This window comes from Drosophila hydei, unplaced genomic scaffold, assembly GCF_003285905.1.
Source record: "Drosophila hydei strain 15085-1641.00,03,60 unplaced genomic scaffold, DhydRS2 tig00000211-arrow-pilon, whole genome shotgun sequence".
In the NCBI taxonomy this organism is placed as follows: Eukaryota; Metazoa; Arthropoda; class Insecta; order Diptera; family Drosophilidae; genus Drosophila; species Drosophila hydei.
The window spans coordinates 2924452-2945760 of NW_022045685.1; the positions used below are offsets into that span (position 1 = coordinate 2924452).

The 21309-nt window shown below is 46.5% G+C and overlaps 4 protein-coding genes across 4 annotated transcripts; 2 read left to right on the forward strand and 2 right to left on the reverse strand.

Annotated features, from left to right (window-relative positions):
* Positions 1–39: 39 nt before the first annotated feature.
* Positions 40–2046, reverse strand: LOC111598412 (alpha-(1,3)-fucosyltransferase C). The gene is made up of 2 exons (XM_023313650.2): positions 963–2046; positions 40–907 (listed from the first exon to the last, which is right to left on the reverse strand). The coding sequence occupies exons 1-2, from the start codon at positions 1793–1795 to the stop codon at positions 472–474; spliced, it is 1269 nt and encodes a 422-aa protein (XP_023169418.2). The 5' UTR covers positions 1796–2046; the 3' UTR covers positions 40–471.
* A 1383-nt stretch (positions 2047–3429) lies between these two features.
* LOC111598401 (ras-related protein Rab-21) lies at positions 3430–4571 on the reverse strand. The gene is made up of 2 exons (XM_023313625.2): positions 4338–4571; positions 3430–4259 (listed from the first exon to the last, which is right to left on the reverse strand). The coding sequence occupies exons 1-2, from the start codon at positions 4399–4401 to the stop codon at positions 3655–3657; spliced, it is 669 nt and encodes a 222-aa protein (XP_023169393.2). The 5' UTR covers positions 4402–4571; the 3' UTR covers positions 3430–3654.
* A 257-nt stretch (positions 4572–4828) lies between these two features.
* LOC111598400 (proton channel OtopLc) lies at positions 4829–15239 on the forward strand. The gene is made up of 7 exons (XM_023313624.2): positions 4829–5726; positions 6365–8678; positions 12054–12797; positions 12860–12977; positions 13298–13394; positions 13462–13647; positions 13738–15239. The coding sequence occupies exons 2-7, from the start codon at positions 6673–6675 to the stop codon at positions 15039–15041; spliced, it is 4455 nt and encodes a 1484-aa protein (XP_023169392.2). The 5' UTR covers positions 4829–5726; positions 6365–6672; the 3' UTR covers positions 15042–15239.
* On the forward strand, positions 15166–16009 carry LOC111598430 (proton channel OtopLc-like). Its single transcript, XM_023313672.2, has 2 exons — positions 15166–15170; positions 15311–16009. The coding sequence occupies exons 1-2, from the start codon at positions 15166–15168 to the stop codon at positions 15537–15539; spliced, it is 234 nt and encodes a 77-aa protein (XP_023169440.2). The 3' UTR covers positions 15540–16009.
* Positions 16010–21309: the final 5300 nt, after the last annotated feature.

The following is a 21309-nucleotide window of genomic DNA, read 5'->3' on the forward strand; positions in this document are numbered from 1 at the left end:
AAAAAACGTTGATTCATGGACAATGAGCTAGTTGACATAGTGATAAGCAGGTGGAATGATGATAAGAGTTACCGTTGCGTTAGTCACAATTTTCGATAAGCCCGCCATAGATAGATTTGTAGAGGTATATTTGTATATTCATATGCGTATAGCTGTACAGTATTGTAAATGTTAAGCCCCTAATTTCCCTAACATTGACAGAGCACTGTGCCTATGGGGAAACACGGCTCGCAGTGACGGCAGCCGAAGAGGTTCATATGTAACGGTGTGGGTGGGGCGGGTGCCCCGACACGTAGCTTAGATCTAATCAGTATTTGGATTTAAGTACGGAGTGCATGTATGTGGCCATATCTGGTCTCTACGGAATATTCGGTCTTCCTTATCTAAGTGCGCCGTCTCACTCTAGCAGCTGTCGTTGGGCATAGTTGCATTGCTTTCAGTCTCATGTGCGTCTGGCTATTGCTGCGCCGCTCAGAAGCGTATGTGAGAGGTGAGACGGCATCCGTTGTACCACCATGACTCGATGTTGTTGTAGCTCTGGGTCTTGTGCGTCCAACTGGACTGATGGAGGCGGGCGCAGAGCTCACAGAAGGGCGAGCTCGTCTCCAGCCTGTAGTGCTGGCGCCACCAGAAGTAGCTGATGTACTCCTGCTGATCAGCGGCCACGAAACGCAAGTGCTGCGCCAGCTGCTCAATGCTATCGAAGCGATTCGCATCGATGTAGGAGTGCGGCGGCAGGAAGCGGCTGTAGTTGGCGCCGCCAAAGACGACGGGCACAATGTGGCGCTGCAGTGCATCATAGAGCTTCTCGGTGACATAGTCCGTGCACAGCGAGTTCTCAAAGGCCAGATAAAACAAATAGTCCGTGTCCAACATCTCGTTGCAGTGCGGATCGTCGCGTGCACAGCTGCAAGCAGAATAGAATTGGTTCTCTGTCAGAGCTGAGATCGTTTGCTACTCACTTGAGCGGACCACACTGGCCATAGATGTCCACTTGAATGTGCTGCTGCAGTGCAGCAGCTAGCTTTTCGCGCTCCGACAGCGTCTTGCAGTGGGACACAAACCAGGCGGCCATCTTGGTCTTTGTGTGCCACAGACGAGCCACAGTACTGTCATTCCAGCTGCCCAGAGCTGGCGGCTCGCGCCAATATGGAAAACGACTGGGAGCAACGCGTGCTCCGGTTAGGTTATCCACCACATGGGCGTAGGGCCAGACGATGTCCGAGTCCAGGCGATAGGTCATGGTAAGATTATAGAAGTGCTGCTCATCGTTCAGCTGATGCTTGGTCTCGCCTGGCGGCTCCATCAGGGCGAAGACGTACGCCTGATGCGGACTACGGCGTGTGGGCAGCGGCAACAGCAGCGGGAAGGGTTGCGCCACATGGTAAACGATGGCATCATAGAGCTCCAGGCTGGGCAGGAAGTCATGTCGATTGCTCAGCTCGCACTGATACACTGGACAGTTGAGATCGTCTCGAAATTGCTGTGGTCCCAGCGTATCCGACGGCAGACTCCAGCGTCTATTGCCAAAGAAGCTGCTCCACAGCAGAATTGTCCGAGTGCCCGGTCGCGTGCCAACACTCACCTGGCTCTCGACCAGGTACTCACGCAATATGCCATTCTGGTTAACGAGCGGAGAATTGTTAATCTTGTAAATCAAAGCACCGAACAGGAACAGGCAAAGCAGCACCAAAGCCAGCGTCCGGCGCGTCTGAAAGCGCATAGTCAACGGCCAACGATGGACGGCCAACCAGCCAGCAAGCAACCAGTTCGAGCGGTCATCGGCAATTGCCATGCCCGCCAGACAGTATAGCCTCGGTTCCCAAAGTGACTTATCAGCTGATAAGCCACCAGCCGCGGTGAGCGTAAATTATACACCAAAACTTATCAGAGAATAGATTAAAATAGATATTTTCAAAGTGTTCTAGCCCGACACGAGCTCCGATATATAACTATTTGTTAAAGTGTTCTCATGGGAGGCATTTATTGATTGAAAAAACATTCGGATTTCAAATGTTTCGAATACACTCGTACTGAAAAGTCTCTGCTCTGTTGGAATCCGCATTCGAACTGTTTTTACTACTTAAACATCTAGTCTTATATACCTAGCACGAGAGCTTAGGCGTACTTCCAATTATTGGAAGGGTCATAAGTTACATAGACGTTGCCAACTCACGTTGGCGCTTCTGCCTCTCTTTGCCTTCAATCTCAAGCCGCTCTTGGGATAACGCGCAGGTTATCAGATCTTATGCACTATTATTTTCATTGAAAACTCGTTGTGAATTAAGAGTACTTATATTAACATTAGTTGTGGATGTATATATATATATATATGAGTCGTACACGGACTAATTCCTGTAAGCCCTTCTGCTGGCAACTCCGCTTAGCTATTGACGCAGTGAGTGCAGCGCTCGAGCTGATCTCTCCAGTAGTTGGATGAGCAGTGCGAAGAGCATGACGAATCCATAGGCCAGCCATGTCTTCAATATCAAGATCAAGGGTTTCATGCTGCACACGTATATATATATATGTATATATGTATATATATATATATACTTAAAAGTGCGTAAGAAAAGTTTCTTCGGCTATTTTGGCAACCTTCTCCGACGGCAGCTTAAGCGCTTTTCAGCTGCAACAGCCGCTGCCAATGCCAGCCACTGCCGACTATGCATAAATAACAAGTCATTTGAGAATTTGAACACAAGGCTTTCCCAATACACACACACAAACACACACACGCACACATAGCGGGCTCTTGCTTGTTATATTGTCATTTGACATGACCCGTGTGGAATATATAGCGCAGCTAATTTGGCTCAGCCACGCCTTCACGGTAATTGAAGAGCAATCTTTGTACAACATTCATTCATTAACTAATGGACTTTTGTCATTGACAATGTAATGCATTTGCTTGGAGCTTTCCAATCGGCATTGGTAGCCCACGGCATTTCGGACCACTCAATACAATTTAATTAAATATACATATTGGTTAAGCCACTTGAACGTATCTTAAATAAGCTATTTATATCGATTTCTTGTTAACTTCTTCACTGATAATTCAATTAAAAAATACATATATATTGGTATGATAGGATAATGTATTTCAAATACAACTATGTATGTATATACACATATTTATATATATATGTATATATTTATTTATATTACTAAAAGTAATTTCTCTACATTGCTTTTTACATATTCTTATACTCAGAAAACGATTTTGAATATTTCGTTGCGCCCGCAGTTTATTGACTTTTCTTTATCGCTTCTAAAAAAAAAGTAAGAATTTTTTTTTAGCGACTTAGTCTGGATCGCTCAAAGAATCTGCACAAGATTGAAGGCTGAATCATACAAATAAATTGAGTTAACAATTGACAAAGAACAATAAAACAATTAAAACAAAAACAAAATGCCAAAATTAAGAAAACAGAAAATTAAATAGAAATACTGGACAAATTTTTGGATGTTCGCTATTCAAAACGGGTAACTAATAACAGAATCATGCTTATATGCACATGCTAGCACACACCGTACATGGTTCCATGTGGTATGATGGGTACATACATACATACACGTATTATTTACAAATACACATTGATTATAGTTCTAATAGTACATATGTATTATCACAATGGACGACTGCCAGGCAGTCTAGATGCCGCAACAAGAGCGCTGCACGCCGGCGTTGGTGTGACCATTTTCATCCTGATCCGCCTCGACTCCGTCATCCGAGATCGAGTTTTGTAGACGCAATGCATTGGTATCGTTTTGCTGCTTACTGCCGTGATGCTCGACCATCAGTCGGGTAAGCAGCTCGAACAGCTCGTTTACGCCGTCGTTTTCCTTAGCGGACGTTTCTACATAATGTGCACCAACCGTTTGCGCATAGCGCAGCGCCGTCTCATAGCTGATGGCTCGCTGGTCCTCTAGGTCAGTCTTGTTGCCCACTATAATCAGAGCAATTTCGCTTCCGCGCATCTGCTTCAGTTCGCGCACCCATGACTTGACTTTTTGGAATGAGTCCTGATCGGTGATATCATACACCAGCAAGGCGCCATCCGAACCCCTATAGTAAATGGGTCCTAAGGCATGGAAACGCTCTTGGCCGGCCGTGTCCCATATGTTAAGCTGTGCGCGTCGCTCATCTGGCAGCATCACTTTTTTAGTCACGAAGGACGCCTGCAGCGTGCTTAGATGCTGTGTATTGAATCTGTCCTCCATGTATCTCAATACTAGAGAAGTTTTGCCCACACAGCCTACAAATGCGCATCACATTAGATATACATATATACATATATTTATAAAACAACAATTTCGATTGTTGGTTTAGTCACCTTCGCCCAGCAGCACAGCTTTAAAATTCAGCGTGGGCCCAGCACCTGGTCTTCGCGAACTCATTATTGGTCCACTCGTTTGCAATTTAATAAGCGATTCCGAATCATTGAGTTAATATGACACTTGGAATTTTATAATTGATTTTACTTTCATATATATACATATAACAAGACTTTTTGTCAAATTGTCCAGAAGAATCGCACGACAATCGCCGATAGACTGTGGTGGCATGTCGATTATTATAAGAGACAGATAAATTTAGTAGTTTTGGTATTTAAATTGCAGTATGTCGCAGAAAACAGTGTCTAACTTAAAAATGGCAAATAATTCATCGAGCTATCGGTATATACTGGTTCCATGACCAGGTTAGCACTCGTGTTGAACCAAACTTAAGTTTGGCGCGCCGTTTGAGTTCAAATTAACAAGTAAGTATTGCCAATTTAGATTTTATTGTATTAAATACAACAATCATAAAATTAACTAACCGTATTTGTACTCTTCACTCACAATTTATTTTATTTTCAATTTACTTCATTTTACACAATTTAAGCTTCCTCCTCATTCTGCATATTTTCCTCATGCGCAAAATATGTTAAATTCCAGCACATAACACATAGCACACGGGTCTGGAGGCGTGCGCACATCCGTTTTGACCAAATTGCAGTTGTTACTGTTGTTATTCACACGACGTTTGCTCTCAATTGAGGCGGCACTACGCAGAGCCACACTTCACACGCTCCCGGAATTGAAGAGGTAGAGAGAGCATTCATTCTTAGGTACATCTTACAGTGGGCCGAGCACGTAGATGCTGCGTACATAATAGTACTCTACATTCATTCTCCATTCATTAGTCGCATGAAAACAACCATCGTACACACATTACATTTCTCTCTCTCTCTCTCTCGCTCACTGCCTCTGACTCTTCATCGACTCTGCTCTCACTTGTCGCGCGCTCTCTGCGTGTGGCTCCGTCCCCGGCTCTATCTTTGGCTCTGGAACTAGCTCTGGCTGAGAGGCTGTGGCATCTGTTTTCTATGACAACGGCAATGGCGCAGCTTTGACTCGTGCTGCCGTTTCATTCTAGAATTAAGTGCCGACACAGCAGGAATCTATTTTCGCAGCATCAGGCGCGCTTCGTGTGCCTCCAAAACCCGGAACCGAAACAAAACGAAACGAGCCAAACCGAAACGTAGCAAAACGAAGCTAACGTGAATGTGTAACGGTATCGGCAGCGTTAATTGCAATGCAACAAAAACTCAAAATACATTGAAAACTAAAACAATCGAAGAAAGTTTCATTTGTAAAAGTTAGTTGAAATCAAATAACGGCAAAGTCTAGCTGTCTATATAGTTTTTTTTTCTAATTTCTTTTACTGTGCAAAGATATTTGTAAGAAGCTAAATCCTGCCCTACTAAAACACTCATACACAACACATGCAAAATATTTGGTGTACACACACACATACACACACAAACGCAAAGTGGTTTTCTGTGTAGGCGCTGCGTTGTCTTCGCCGTTGGCATCGGCGTCGACGTCGACGCCAGCGTCGCATTTGGCATACATAAAGTTATGGCCTGTCCGTTAGAATTCAAAAGCCGCTGGTCTATCGCTTAACGGTAGATGCTTGAGTGCTTCCTTGCGTTGCTGGACATAGTTGTGTGTGTGTGTGTGTGTGTATTTGGTCAGTAAGCCAACAACAATTGCGTCAAAAAGAAAAACAACAAACGAACGGGCAACAACGGCAAATATTTTGTTTGCTTTGTCTGCGCTTGTCCTTTCGGGGTTGCTGTTGTTGCGTCTTTCGTATTACGCACTTTCGCACACGCACACACACACGCACACGCACGCATACTCAAAGGATTTGTGGCGTAAAAGGCGAAATGCGCAGCAAATGCAATTGCCACGCCCCACACCGCCAACCCGTTCTACAACGCAGAGGCTGCTGATTACTTTGTACATGCGTGTGTGTCTGTCTGTGTGTGCGTGTGTACATATGTGTATGCTGCTGTAACTTTTGCATTTCTAGGGATACACAGGATACACAAAATGCGCGTTAGCTCCATAAAGTGAAGTGAAAAGCGTCAACAGCAGCAGGAACCATAACAAAGGCCAACAGGCAAAAAAGAACAAAGAGAAGAGAAGAGAAGTAAGGGGAAGGGAAGTGCTAAAGGCCAAACAAAAACATTTCACAGCTCGTGTAACGGAATTTGCGTGAAGCGAGTCTGCAAGTAGAGCGGGAGGCAGAGGCAAGGAGCGGGGCTAAACAAACAGAAAAAGGAACAGTTTGAGCAACAGTAGGCGGAGCAGCTGCTGTAGCAGAGCGAGCGAGCGAGCATGGATAGCTCGCCGGATTTGTCGCTGTCGCTGAAATTGCGTCGCGGCTCCAGCGATTCGCGCGACAATTTCTATATGGACTTTGCGCAGGGCATCGACTCGGACATCGAGGAGGTGGACAACAGCAATACAAATCTGGACGATGCCCTGGCCTCGGGCTCAGGCATTCAGATGGCGTTGCCACCGCCGCTGCCAACAGTCCCACTGAGCGATGAGATGCTGTTGCTGGTGGCACCGCCGCCACCGCCGCCGTCGACGACCTCGCTGCTGGGTCAGCCATTGCCCACGCTGACTGAGACGGACGATATGCCACCAACACCGACGCCGCCGCCACAGCAGCAGCTCAGCATGGAGGCCAACTCGCCACCGGGCTCACCCAGTAACTCGGTGCTCGAGCTGGAGCTAATACCGCCGCCGCCGCTGTCGCCCATGGACGACGCCGGACTGCGCACCGACGACGACGAAGGCGAGGAGACGGACGATGCCGAGGAGGCGGTCATTGAGCCGCCAGCAATTATGCAGCAGCAGCTGGAGCTGGAAACCGACGCCGATGCAGATGACGACGAAGATGACGATGATGAGGATGAAGACGATGACAAATCCACACCGCCACCACCACTACCGCCGCTGCCCTCGAATCTGTCGTATGTGCAGGGCAGCGTCACTCCCCCATTGACCAAATCGCCATCGACTTCGCCGTCGCCGCCGGCAACGCCGCCTCCGCTGCCGGAGCTCAATATCTGCAAGATGGTGTCGCCGCCAGCGCAACATATTAGCCAGATACCGCCGCTAACACCCTCATCCGAGAGCGAAGAGGAGTCACAGACGAACTCGCAGCCCATTTCCAGGCAGGCGGAGGAGCAGGCGCAGCAAGAGCAGCAGCCAGTGCCGGATCCGGAACCGGAACCAGAACCTGTGCCAGAATCAGAGTCAGAGCTTGAGCCGGAGCCCGAGCCCGAGCCGGAGCGTGAGGCGGAACCTGAACCGGAGCCTGAGCCTGAGCCTGAGCCCGAACAGCTACAAATGAGCGGAGGCCAGCAATTAGCAGCCGAGGACTATAGCCGATCTCTAGACAATGAAGATGAGTCCACTACGATCACAACACCGCCCAGCAATGGCTACTCTGCATCCTCGATAATTGCTCCGCCGCCCGAGAACTTTGGCGAGCTGGACGAGGATAGCATGGGACGTGGCTTTATACCGCCACCGCCAGCTGGTCTTGAGGACGCCGATGAGCAGGATGAACAGCAGCAGCAGGAGCAACAGTCGCAGTCGCTCGACGCTGACGACGATGAGCTGACCAAGGTCGAAACCGACGAACTGTCCATGGACAAAATGTCACTCAATGTGGCCGACGAAGAGGGCAACGACGAGCCTGGCGACAGCATCAGCTCCCCCCGAGCCGCCAGCATTGCCAGCGGCGGCATCATGTCCACCAGTGGCGCCATTGCTGCTATGGCCACTGGCTCTGCTTTGCCAGCATCGCCCAAGTCGGACGGACGCGTGCCCAGTCGCAGCGGCAGCCAGCGCTCCCATGCCGGCTCGCGCACTAGCTCTCAGCACGGCTCTCGCATTGGCTCCCACGCGGGCTCCCGTGCGGGATCGCGTGCTGGCTCACGCACTGGCTCAATAGCCTCTGCCGCAGCTGTTGTGCCCGTGCTCTCGCCTCAGGCATCGCTCAAGTCGCAAGCGTCTGTCAAGTCGCAGGCCTCCATCTCGGAACGGAGTCCCGCTCTGTCGATCAAGTCATCGCAGCGCAGCGCCGAGCGCGTTCAGAGCCCGCCCGTGGGCGAAAGTGCCCCGGCCATGCCCTCGCCCCCATTGATGCGCAGCTCGCCACCGCAGCTAGCCAAGAGTCCACCGCGGCAAATGCACAGCCCGCCGCGTATTACAACGCCGCCGCGCGTCTGCAGCCCACCGCTGGTCAGCAGTCCACCTAAGCTGTCCGAGACAGCTGCCGCAGCAGCCGCGGCCTCAATGCCGAGCGTGCCCAAGGAACAGTTCGGGTAAGTGAACTCAAACCTGAGCGCCTGACCTTTATCCACATATGCACTGGGCTCTCAAAAGTATGCAACACTTTTTGTCTCAAATGATTTGTATTACTTAATGATAATTCTGATTGATCGATAGTTATCGATTATGTTGTTAATTGACTTTGACTGTGAATTGTCTAGTCTAAATCGCTGAACTGCCTCGCCAACAAATTTAATATCCTTCACGTAATATCCCAATTGCTAATGTTATCGAAATATATCTGCGAATCTTACGTCTACATAAGTTCGGGCATCTTTTCCCCGACCTATGGCGTATAGATATTATACATCGAGTCAAAAAATCAACCTTTAACCAAGTTGTTTCTATGGCCAAGTCGTTTTGAGACTTTAGTCTCAATGAGCTTTTGGTTCATGTCTTGTTCCTGATCGATAAATGAAAGCGATGAATTTCGACAGCACACCAAAGCTCTTTCGCAACAGTTTTCCCATTTCCTTTCCTATCTCATCAGTTAACTCATTAGCCCATTTTTCCTCGTTTACTTTGGACGAATCGCTTAATCGTCTTGCGGCGATTAAATTGATAATTCTTACCCCATAACATGAGCTTTCAGTCCTAGTCTCGAGTAGTAGCTATCTATATAAACCATCTGTTGGTGGCTCGGTTCGTCCTTCTAAGGATGTGCCAAGCACTTTGAGCAACATATTGGCATGCACACTCGCACACTCACACACACACACACACACACACACACACAGACTGAGCGACTGCCATCTACTGCGTCTTTGTTAATTGCATAAACGCTGTCTTGGCTCTCAGCGGCCGTTGTCTGGTTCCATTAGTTGCTGTTAATAGTCGAGCAAAACTGTTTAACTCATGCACTCGACACTTGCCGCATGTTGCATGCAGTCCTTGCTCGTCGCCTGGGGCCCATGTCTGACGCCCGCTATAAATGCGCTGCCTTCCAGCGCGCATCCTGCGCCTCACTAGTCGCTGCTACACTTTGCATTAATTAAACATCACGTTTCCAGTGCAACACCCTGACAAGTTGCAAAGCCATTCAGGCCGCATGGGCCACGCACCCAGCGCGGCACACGCAGCCCACGCAGCCCACGCGGCCCACAGGGCGCACACGGCGTATGCGGCATTTGTTAATATGCATACGTCACGTTGGCCGCTGTCGCCAGCATCCACTGTGTCAGTTGCAGCTGCAGTCGAGTTAATTGGCTCGCCACGAACAAATTGCGCAACAAAGAGCATGTCTGCAGGTTATTGTCCTCCGCTGATGTCACCTGCTGGCGCCCACTGCCACGCCCGCAGCCCAACCCAAACCAAAATGGGTCAATTGAAAGTTTGTTGCAGCAGCCAAAGGACCAGTTGCTGGCCCCCAACCCCGGAAATGGACGGCCATTCAACGTATGTATGGCATTTGCGGTCGTGTTTATTCTGCCGGGCCAGCCTTAATGGACATTTCCAGGCCAGTGCCCAAGACTGAGACAGAGACTGATACTGAGACTGAGACAGAGGCTGAGACTGTGACTTGAATCAGCTGTGAATGCACATGAGCACAAAGAGTCGAGTCGAGTCAAGTCAAATGAATGCCCAACGAGCGCCATTAATTAGCAACTGAATAAACCGTAAGCAATCGCAATAGGCAGACTTGGGAACTATCGATAGATCTGAGAGCTGCCACTGCTGCCTGCATTCAGCTGCTGACTTTCTGTGCAAGGCTTGACTTTGTTGTGCCACGGGCCTCGACGCATCCATTTATGCAACAGTCGTGTCGAGGGCAGGTTAACAACCCCAGCACGCTTTTAGAAATCGGATTATAAAAGAGCGATTGAGTGCATGACCCACAGTAACCACCACCAAGCGGGGCTGGCAGTCAGGCAGGCAGCTGGCACGACTTCAGTGTCCTGTCGACTGGAAGCACGCCGCAACGAGTCAGAGTCGAGCCGATGTCAAGGTTATTTATGCATAGTTGCAGCGAGCTATGCCACACTTGTTGCGAGTCCCGTGTCGCGCACCCTTAGACCAAGTACCTTTGCAGCTCCATAAGGACAAGTGCCCCGTACAAGTGCTTGACAATGCTGCCGAGTGCCAAGCGGACAGACACTCAAACACAAACTGAAACTCAATCCGAAGCTGAATCTCAGTCTGTCAACTGGATTTTCTTTTATATAAACAAATCATGCATCATGAATTCATGCCATTGAATGCTTTGTGTGAGTGTGCTTCGAGTGTGTATGCAAATGAATGCATGTGGCAAGAGCTCGTGCTAACAACCTCTGAGGCGGCATGCTGACACCTAGCTGTCAATCTAACTATCCCAGCGATCGATCCAGCTGCATAGATACAGCTCATACTACATGGGCAAGCGCTGCCTGATCTAGCAGAGCTGAGTTCATCAACCAAAGCTTGTCTCTTGTTCAAGTTGTATCTGAAAAATGTCTGTTGCAATCCTCATTTGCCTGTCAGCGCTTCGTTTAGCCTTAATTACACGTCCGTCGCGCTGGAGTTGCAAATAGCGAGTTGCTACCCCAGGCAGCGCATACACAGCTAGACTAGCACACCTCGACATGCAACACACATATATTTATGTATATATAGATATATATATATGTGCAGATTGAGATTGTGCCTGCTGGAGAACGATTAGTTTCAATTGCCGCAGCCGCGCTTTATGGAGGGGTTTTCATTTGTTTGTTTTTTTTTTTCACATTTTTTGCTGCTGTTATTAAGCACAATTTAGGCGCACACCGAACTAGTGTGTGGGAGTATATGACATATGCATGCGTATATATATACATATATAAATAAGTGTATATATAGAGGAGAATTAAAACACGCTGCTTGACACTGACAATGACACAGATCACAGCTGATTAGGGCCTCCAAATTGATTTATGGGCAGCGATCGGTAGGAGCTGAGCTGAGCTCAGTCTCTGCCTTCAGCTTGATATCTATTGGACTCCAGTGATTTGAGTTATTTCTTTTCAATTGAGCTGCAATTGTAGCGCGACGGCTGTGCACTGCTTTTGTGCTTGAGTGCCACACAATGTGGCTGTCGACGGAAGTGTCTGGCACCCGAAATGATGATGGGATGATGGGCAGTGGCCAACGGTCAAGCGCTCGCGTTTAGTATAGCCGTGTGCTGCGGTGCCTCCCATGGCAACGGCGGGGGCCATTATTTAATTAAGCCACTGTTGCGGCTGTGTCTGCAGAATATCTGCGCGCAAATAATATGGAATGGGGGCCTCGTGCATGGCCAGCGACTGGTCGCCTACTCAGTCAATCGATGTCGCTCATCGCTGCGACTGCACTTGATCTGTTGCGGGGCCAGCTAAGTAATCCAGCGCACACTCCATGCCTTCTTCCACTTCCAGCAGCAACAGCAACAGCAGCAGCAGCCGCAGGCTCTTCAATCGCCAGGAGCCGCCATTTGCCACGCTCACCTTTCAGGATGAGCAGCAAGCGCAGCAGTCGCAGCCATCACAGCCATCGCAGCTGGCCAGCGGCGAGTCCGTTAGCGCTGCCAGCGTTGTGACCAGCCAGCCGCGTGCCCACTTCACGAGCAGCCATCATCATTACCATCTGCCGCACCAGTTCCAGCATCCGCATCATCAGAATCACCACACGCACAGTGTACGCGTACCCACGCCCACTGTGCCGAGCAGCTATACGCCCGCTGTGGACGCGGACGGACGCTCGCCGAGCAACATTCGACGCGCTATGCCGCCAGTGCTGAGCAGCGCCCTGCTCTCGACGCCCGGCGATGCTGGCCATGTGACGGTGGCCGTATCGCCAGGCCGTTTGTCGGCACGCTCCGCGCAGCATCATGTGACCATCGATGAGTCCAATTTGCCAACCAAGTGCAATACGGAGCGTGCCGGACCCAGCGGCCTGATACTCGTCGGTGGCGAGGGCGACGGCGATGACAATGCCGGACCCGGCGGCGATAGCTCGGAGCCGCCCTCATCGCCAGGCAGCAGCTCCCAGTGCCAGGAGCGCCAAAGCGGCCAACTGGCGCTCATGTATCATTCGCATCAGCTGACCAACTATCCGGTGATGCCGGCCATCAAGCGCACACATCGCCCCTCCTTTGTCTATCCGCCAATGCCGCGCGTCAAGGCGTAAGTATATATATATATATATATATGAGTTATATATAATAAATATTCCCATTTGATAACAGCGGCGATGCGCTGGCCACACTCTTCTCGGCCCTCTATGGCAAGCTGCTGGTAGTCATGGGCGTGGCCTTTCCCATGGCCGAAGTCATTTCCACCTACATACCGCCATCCTTCTACGAGGTAAGCTCTACTTAAGTGTCCCACTTGCTAACAGATGAGGTCTGAGGTCTCTTAGTTCTCATGGTTACTTAACTTTTTCTGCTCCCAGAGTCCATAACCATTTGTTCCTCTAGTTTCTAAAGCTCTTATTTTATTCCTTTCTATATCTATCTATCAATATTTGGCTTTTGTAAAGTTCTCTGTGCACTCCTTGATTCGTTTTGCCTTTTTCAATTCATTTCATCCTGAATTCTGCAATTTCCTTAGTTCATATCCTTATCTTCTTCTACTTCATATCTTCATACAGCAGCTAACTTGCCTTATGTTTTCTCTTCGGCCAGGTTTACTATTTGTATTTGTATATTGGAAGCATGATCTTCTTGCTGTTTATGTACGCCACGCTGCTCTGGGGACGACCCAAGCTGCCCGTGCCCGTGGGTAAGTGAATCATTGCCCTGCTCAAGCTCTGGCACAAAGGAGCTGATGATAACTTTGGCATTTGCAGCGACGTCGCCCACTAAGACCACATCCAAGGTGAACGCCTCGGATAGCATGGACGAGTCGGATACGGACAGCACCACGACGCGTCGCCGCATTCAGCCAGCCATACCGGTGCGTCGTCCGTCGCTGCTGTCGCCGCTGGGCAGGCAGCATCACTATGGCAGCTTCTACTTGCGCATGGGCGCAGTTGGTGAGTGAGCAGCTGCAGCTGGATGCCAGTGAGGGAGACGTTTGTAATCGTTGTTGTTTTTCTTCCTGTTGTTGTTGTTGCTCTGTGCAGCATTTGGCATTGGCAGCATGATCTATTCGGGCCTGGAGTTTGGTCAGTACTTCGAGCTGAACCCGGACACGAAGTGCCACAATGTGCTGCTCGCATTGACGCCAGCGACGCGCATGGCCTTCATCTTCATACAGATGTACTTCATATTCCTGAACAACGAGCAGATCAAGGTGTATCGCTATAAGATCATCGCTCGCTTCGGATTGATGCACATGATCGGCACGAATCTGGCCGTCTGGCTGAACGTGTTGATTCAGGAGACGAAGCACGAGATACTCACCTTCTACAATCCAGAAAATCGCACGCTCCGCATCTCACATCGCATCCCTGGCCACTCGCGCGGACACGCTGTCATCGCACACGATCCAACGGCTCATTTGCGTGTGCCGCGTGGCCTCAAGGGTCCCTACCAGATCTTCGAGTGCCGCCGCACCAACATCATTGGCACCCTGGTGCAGGACGCCTCGCCCTTTCTGTTCCCCTGCACCATCGAGTACTCGCTGATCTGTGCCGCCATACTCTACGTGATGTGGCGCAGCATTTCGCGCCCGCAAACGCCCACCCCGCAGCGCCCGGACATGATTAGCTCGCCGATGAAACGCTCGCCCCATCACTATTCCGTGGACTGTGCCCGGGCACACAAGGGCCTGTTCGTGGGCATACTTATTCTGGTGCTGACCATCATCTCGCTGATCATATTCTTCGTGCTGATCTCGCGACCCGAGTTCGTGGCCCTGGCTGTCACCGAGGTGACCATCTGCGAGCTGCTCATCTACGGCACGGCGACCATAGCTACGCTGCTGGGCATGATACAGATTCGGCATTTGCAGTACGATGCCTACCGCAGCTTCTCACTGGACGACATCCTGCTGGTGGGCGCGCAGACTGGCTCGTTTCTGTACAACATCTTCACGGTGATTGCCGGGCACTTTACGCTGCGCAGCGACGACATGCTGGTGCCCATCAATGCGCTGGCCTCCATTGTGCAGACCGCCTGCCAGACCATGTTCATATTGGACGCTAGCCGGCGGCAGGCGGTTAGCCCCGAGCATATACGCAAGAAGCCCGGTCGGGAGATTGTCACATTCATGTTGGTGGTAAATCTGGCCATGTGGGCCATTAGCACGCTGGAGAAGTCGCGCGCTGAGTCGCATCCCATACAGCTGAACTTCTATGGTCTGTGGGCCTGGACCATCATAACGCACGTGTCCATGCCGTTGGCCATATTCTATCGATTCCACTCGACCGTCTGCCTGTGCGAGATCTGGAAGCGGGCCTACAAGCTAAAGCCGACGTATATGTGAGAATTCGCCCGCTTGCGCATTCAAAGCATTGCGCAGCAGCAACAATTTTGCGAGGATCTCAAGACCAATCTATCCTTCTGCTACTGCTCCACAACTTTGGCTGGCGGTGATCTCGAGACAGTTGATGAGGTGGACAGCGGAGAGAGCGGCAATGGCAATGGCAATGGCAATGGCAATGGCAATGGCAATGGCAATGGCAATGGCAATGGCAATGGCAATGGCAATGGCAATGGCAATGGCAATGGCAATGGCAATGGCAATGGCAATGGCAATGGCAATGGCAATGGCAACGGGAATGGTGCCAATGGCGATGTTGAAGCAGGAGCAGGAGCAGGCACGGCCGGAAATGCGGATGCATCTATCCAGCTGGACGAGGGCGAACAGGGCGGCGGCAGCGCAGCCAGCCGATTGGAACGGACCCACGGCCGGGCGCTGTCGCCGCAAAGCCTCAACACCGAGAAGGCCTTCTGTCCGGTCTACGTTATAAATGGCGAATGAGTTTACGCTCACTTTGAGTTCATCGACGCGCTGAGCGGCCATGAGCTCAACTTTGTTTAGCACCAACGCCCACCAAACATAGGGAACCCTTCACTCATTATGAAGAGCATGCTTAGAGTATATCACTCACCCCACCATCCAATACCCACCATCTAAGAAACCAACGTCACGTACCCACATTCTACTTTAGCCTGGGCGGGTGCCAAGCCACCGAAACCATGAAAACTGACAAAACTAAAGCAAAAACATATCCGCAAGTTGGAAATGGCAATGGAACATACATATTTAAGACAACGTACATATACATATAGAACCGCATATAGAAACTGCAGATGCATATACTCTTAAAGGACGAGAGTAGTCAGAGTCCCACAGAAACCATGCACATTCCCAAGCAAAGTAAAAATCTCGTAGTTATCTAAGTAATTTGCGTGTGCGTCGATCCTAGACCCAATGCATGATTGCAACTCGAGTCGTGCTCGTCCGTCTGAACTGTTCGATCTCCGAGCCTTCACTAGACACACAGTCGGTCGAAGCTCAATCGAGGCATATCCCCAACCTTTTTAGCGTAGAAGTTCCCAATTGTGTATGTGTGTCTGTATGTGTTTTCATATGGCAATGTTACAGTTTATATATACGATATCAACATAATGATATATATATATATGTATATATATACATCTATTCGTATACCCACAAGTTAGATTCATATTTATTCCAAATTGCATAAGAATATACAAATATTTCAAAATGTTGGTGTTATATGGTAATGGCATATGGTATATGGTATATGGTATATGGTTAAACAATAACAAGTTCCACAGTAGGTTTTAGCGTTGGACACAGCAAAAGCGAACAGAAAGAAGTATTAACAGGTTCAAATTCCCATTTCATACGAATCATGTTGACTCTAGAGAGACTGAATGTGTGTCCATAATGACCAGCACGAAACTTCACCAACAAAATCTTCAACTGAGAAGCGCTGAGAGAGGCGCCGCCGTAAAACGAGTTGTGAATCGTCAAGCAAATAATAGTATTCATATTATCTAAAGAGTTCGACTTAATAATATACACAATACACGATACACGATATGATACGATCCTAAACTACATACATAGTTGACATTCCTGCAGCTCGAATACGTTCAAGAAGAGGCAAGAATTATTTGAATTAATCGTAGACGTTGCTAAGTACATTGAAATTAAAATACATCTACTTGTATATTAAATATAAAGCGAGAAAAACACAAAAACCCCACCAAATGCGAGCGATAAAGTCAAACAACCATGAAAAGTATTAACTATATTGTACTACATAGTAGCATATGATATAGACAGGTTTATAACGTATAAGATATAGCGAGTGTATACACATACATACTTACATATTCATATACTCGAATGTTTATAATCGACAACAGTAACAGCTACATTATTGCTGATAGATAAATATATATATATATATATATATATATATATATATATATATATATATATATATATATATTTGCAGCACTTTGAAGTAAACTTTGGAATAGACTTGATCCTCTTATTGTTGAAAACTCCTCGTTTATTATTGATCTTGACTCGTTGCCGATACATAACGAAATTTGTGTTTGTTGAATTGCAATTTTGGTGTTCTATTGGATACTATTTTATAAGCATTGATATACTTGTTGAGAGCTTCGTTTACCCTTGTTTATAGGTTCTTGTGATAATTTATCTAACTATACTCATGCTTGCATACGTACATATATATCTATATCTATATATGTGTTCTGTATGCCAAACTCTTTATTTACGATTCATATACAAAAAGAAAAAGAAAATCGAAACGAATAATACGTAGCTAAGACTATATATATATATATAAATCAACTATTCAGTATTGATTAAGCTCAAACGATAAAAGGACAAATCATAACAAAAAAAAGAAAAACAAAAACAGCTCAATGAGAAATGCATTCGAAACGCACAAGTAAAAGCAAAAGCAGAACAACTAACTATATATAAATTGTACTTTTAAATACTTAAGAGAAAAAATACATTTTTTTTTGTCTACCATAAAGGTGTAGCCTAGCATTATATATATATATATATATATATATATATATATACACGTGTGTGTACAACTAAATGTTTTACATACAGTGGTTTTTATTAGTATATATACATCTATATATTTATATTTATAACTAGTATTTCCCTCAGCTGCGAACCATTGACTTGTATATTTTTCAAATGCCAAAGAGTTTTTACTTAGCCTAAGTTTAACCTGCTTACTATATACACAGATAAAGGCATGCATATATGTATGTATTTAGTTGGTACCAAAGATTTGAGTTCTCGATTTGAAAATCAAGTCTTAGTCAAATTTCTAAATGCCAAAAAATAAAAACAGAATAAAATTAATTTCAAGTAAAAAACTTCGAATCAAAAACAAATATTTATATATACATATATATTAATTATTAAAGATGTGTATATGCACAACTTAGTTATCTCAATTTTATATTCAAACTAAATTTTTAACTAGCATAACTGTAACTTTGTATGCATTTTCTTACATGTATTTATTGTACTTGGACACCGCTCAGAAGAAGCAAACGAAATGAAGTGAAATTGATATCGAAATGAAAAGCCGTTTAAATCGAATGTGTCAAATCAAAATTGAATTGTAATAATAGTCTATAATTATAACTAGTTACTAGTTGCGAAATGTATGCGCACTACATTCAGAAACTGTATTGACAGCTCCTATTCCAGTAGTCAAAGTCAAGTCGAAAAAAAAAACAAAAAAAAAAACCCAAAAATATAAAAACAAAATAAAATCCTAAAGTTGTGCCCAATATTACAAACTTTTTTTAATGCAAAAATAATCAAATAAATTTAAAGAAAAAAAAAAACATAATTAAATAAACAATACAGTTCGTAGTTATATTGATCAGCAAAAACCTATAACCACTCGACTATTTGTTCTATTCAAATTGACTTTCATTTCATACTTCAACCGAACACACTTTTTACACACTGCAATGTTTTCACTAAGCCGATGAGTTAATCTAGAATTTCCATAACGATAATCCCATAAGATTGATTTTAGCCATTGGCTCGGTAACCCCAAACAAAAAAACTGATCATAGTTAAGCAATAAATATGAAGTAAAAATTAATAAAATGAATTCGATTACTATGAAAAAGCTAATTTGAGCATTGTTTTATTTGGGTCAAGAGATGCTCTAAATACATAATTAAACTCAATGGGTTGCTCGGTACAGCAAGCGCCGTGAAAAGCGTGAAAAGAAGCGAAATACAACAAGTAAAATAAAAAATTGATATGTTACCCATTCGTATCTGGAGATGGGCATGTATCTGTGAGAGCCGCACTCAGGCCGGTTAAGGGTTGCAAGTGACAGAGAGAGAGAGATAGAGAGAGAGAGAGAGGCTGCCACAACGTATCTTCTAAGCCCGGGCGCATCGTACCAAAAATTGGGGCTGTGCACTTGAAGGGAGCTGCAGCAGAAGTAGGTTCTTCTATGCTTCCTCTATATGCTTCATCTACCTACCTACCTAAAGCGTATGCTCTCTCATACTCACACACTTAATCATGCTGCGTCTCGCTCGCTCTTGCTGTATGGCCATCTCGCCTGTGGATGCTGTGCGCTGCCCCTGATTTGCGCTGCAGTTTTGTGGATGCTGTTCAGCTAGGAGCTGCGTCCTATGTATAGGCTTATATGTATACCAAATATATAGCAACTGATTACCCGGGACTTGAACCACGCCCTGGCCAACAGAGCTGCCCGAAAACTAGGTTAGCACTGCTGTTCGTTCTTTCTATACTTATATTTATTTACCTAATACAAATTTTTCTCCTTTTTTTTTGACTTTTTACTGCATTACAAATACGCAAGCTACGGCTTTGCCATGGTGCCCGGGGCGGCTTCTGCTGGACAGGACGAACGTCTCCCCCTCCACTCGGTTGTTTAATTCAATTAACGTTTTATTTGGGGTACGTCAACACACACAGGCACACAGCGAGCTGGCTGCAGCTTGACCAATGCATATGCCCCCTGTCCACACATAGACTCGCACCTACACCCACGCCATCCGCAACCACATGGGCCGCCCCAGCCGCCACACGCATGGCAACATTAATTGTGGGCGCGCCTCCTTGCAATTAGATACAAAAGTAAAGTTTACACAAAATGCACCCTGTTTGGCGGCAAACTTAAGCCACGAGGTGAATGTCCTTTGGCCGATTTTTCACGCATGCGCCCTGCAAATTCCAGGCACATCCCGTGCCACATTCAGAGCCGCATCTAGAGCCACAGCCACAGCTACAGCCACAGCCACAGCCACAGCCAAAGCCCCAGCGAGCGAGTAGGCGCAGCAGCAGCAGCTGGCCCGCTCCGGCTCTCATCTCCTTGCTCTGTCGCACCTCCGCAGCACTTGTGTGTCGTCTATAGCAGCATGCTCTTTACCTGTACTTGTGTGTGTGTGTGTGTGTGCGTGTGCGTGTGCGTCTGTTTGTATGTATTTAAATCCGTGCATAAGAAGACGCATAGGCACGCACAAACAGAAGCCTTTTATGGTCCATAATCTTGGCAGTCGAGTGTGTCAACACCACAATACACAGGTCCTTGCTGCACACCCAAAAGTGGGCGTATCTCAGCGCCCACTCAAGAAACGGACTCCACTCGTATGTTCAATCAAGATATTTACAAGCCTTAGCAACTCCTCTGGCTTATCAAAATCAGTTCTTTAATTTGTATTCTGTAAAAAGTTACACGACGTCGTCTATGTAGACACCTTGATGTATTCTGCATATGTCTGACTGATTGACTGATTGACCGACTGATTAACTGGTTAACAGAGCTGATTGCTGCCTCCTGACTGATTGAGTGACTAACCTACTGATTGATTGATGTACTTACTGCTTGATTCAGTTCAGAATATATAATTATATTGACTGACTGATTGACTGATTGACCGACTGATTAACTAGTTAACAGAGCTGCTTACTGCCTCTTACTTCCTGACTGAGTGACACTCTGATTGGCTGACTGACTAACCTGCTGATTGATTGATGTACTCACTGCTTGATTCAGTTCAGAATGTATAGCAGATTGATTGACCCTCTGACTGACTGATTGTCAACGATTAATTAGCAATCAGAAAGGCTGATTAACTGATTGATTGACTCTCTGACTGATTGATTGATTCACGTACTAACTGATTGACTCTCTGATTGACTTTTTGATGGACCCTCTGATTGACTAATGGTTCTCCCATTTAGTGACTGATTGACATACAATTAGTTGAATAACTGAATGATTATCTCAATGATTAATATATATTGGTAAGCATTGACTGACTGTAGACTGATTAGCCGATTCAAGCACTTATAGATTGTTTCCGGTGTTGACCGAAAACCTATTTTGCCGTCTGACTGATAGACTAGTTGATAGTGAGGTGAGTTGACTGACTCCTGTTAGTCAAACTAACTAATTCATTGTCTGATTATCTATCAGCCTGATTGGCTATTAACTTCAGGACTATAATTTGCTGTCCAAAAATAATTGAAAATAGTCTGATTGACTTTCCAATTTAGTTCAATGCAATTTAAGTTGGCACCAATTTTCAAAGTTCCAATATTGCTTAACAAATAATGTCAATTTTCATATAAAAAAATAATAATAATGTCTTCAGAAATGGCACTGTAAATTGGTAAGGAATATACGAGATTGGCATATAAGACATGCAAATGTGTG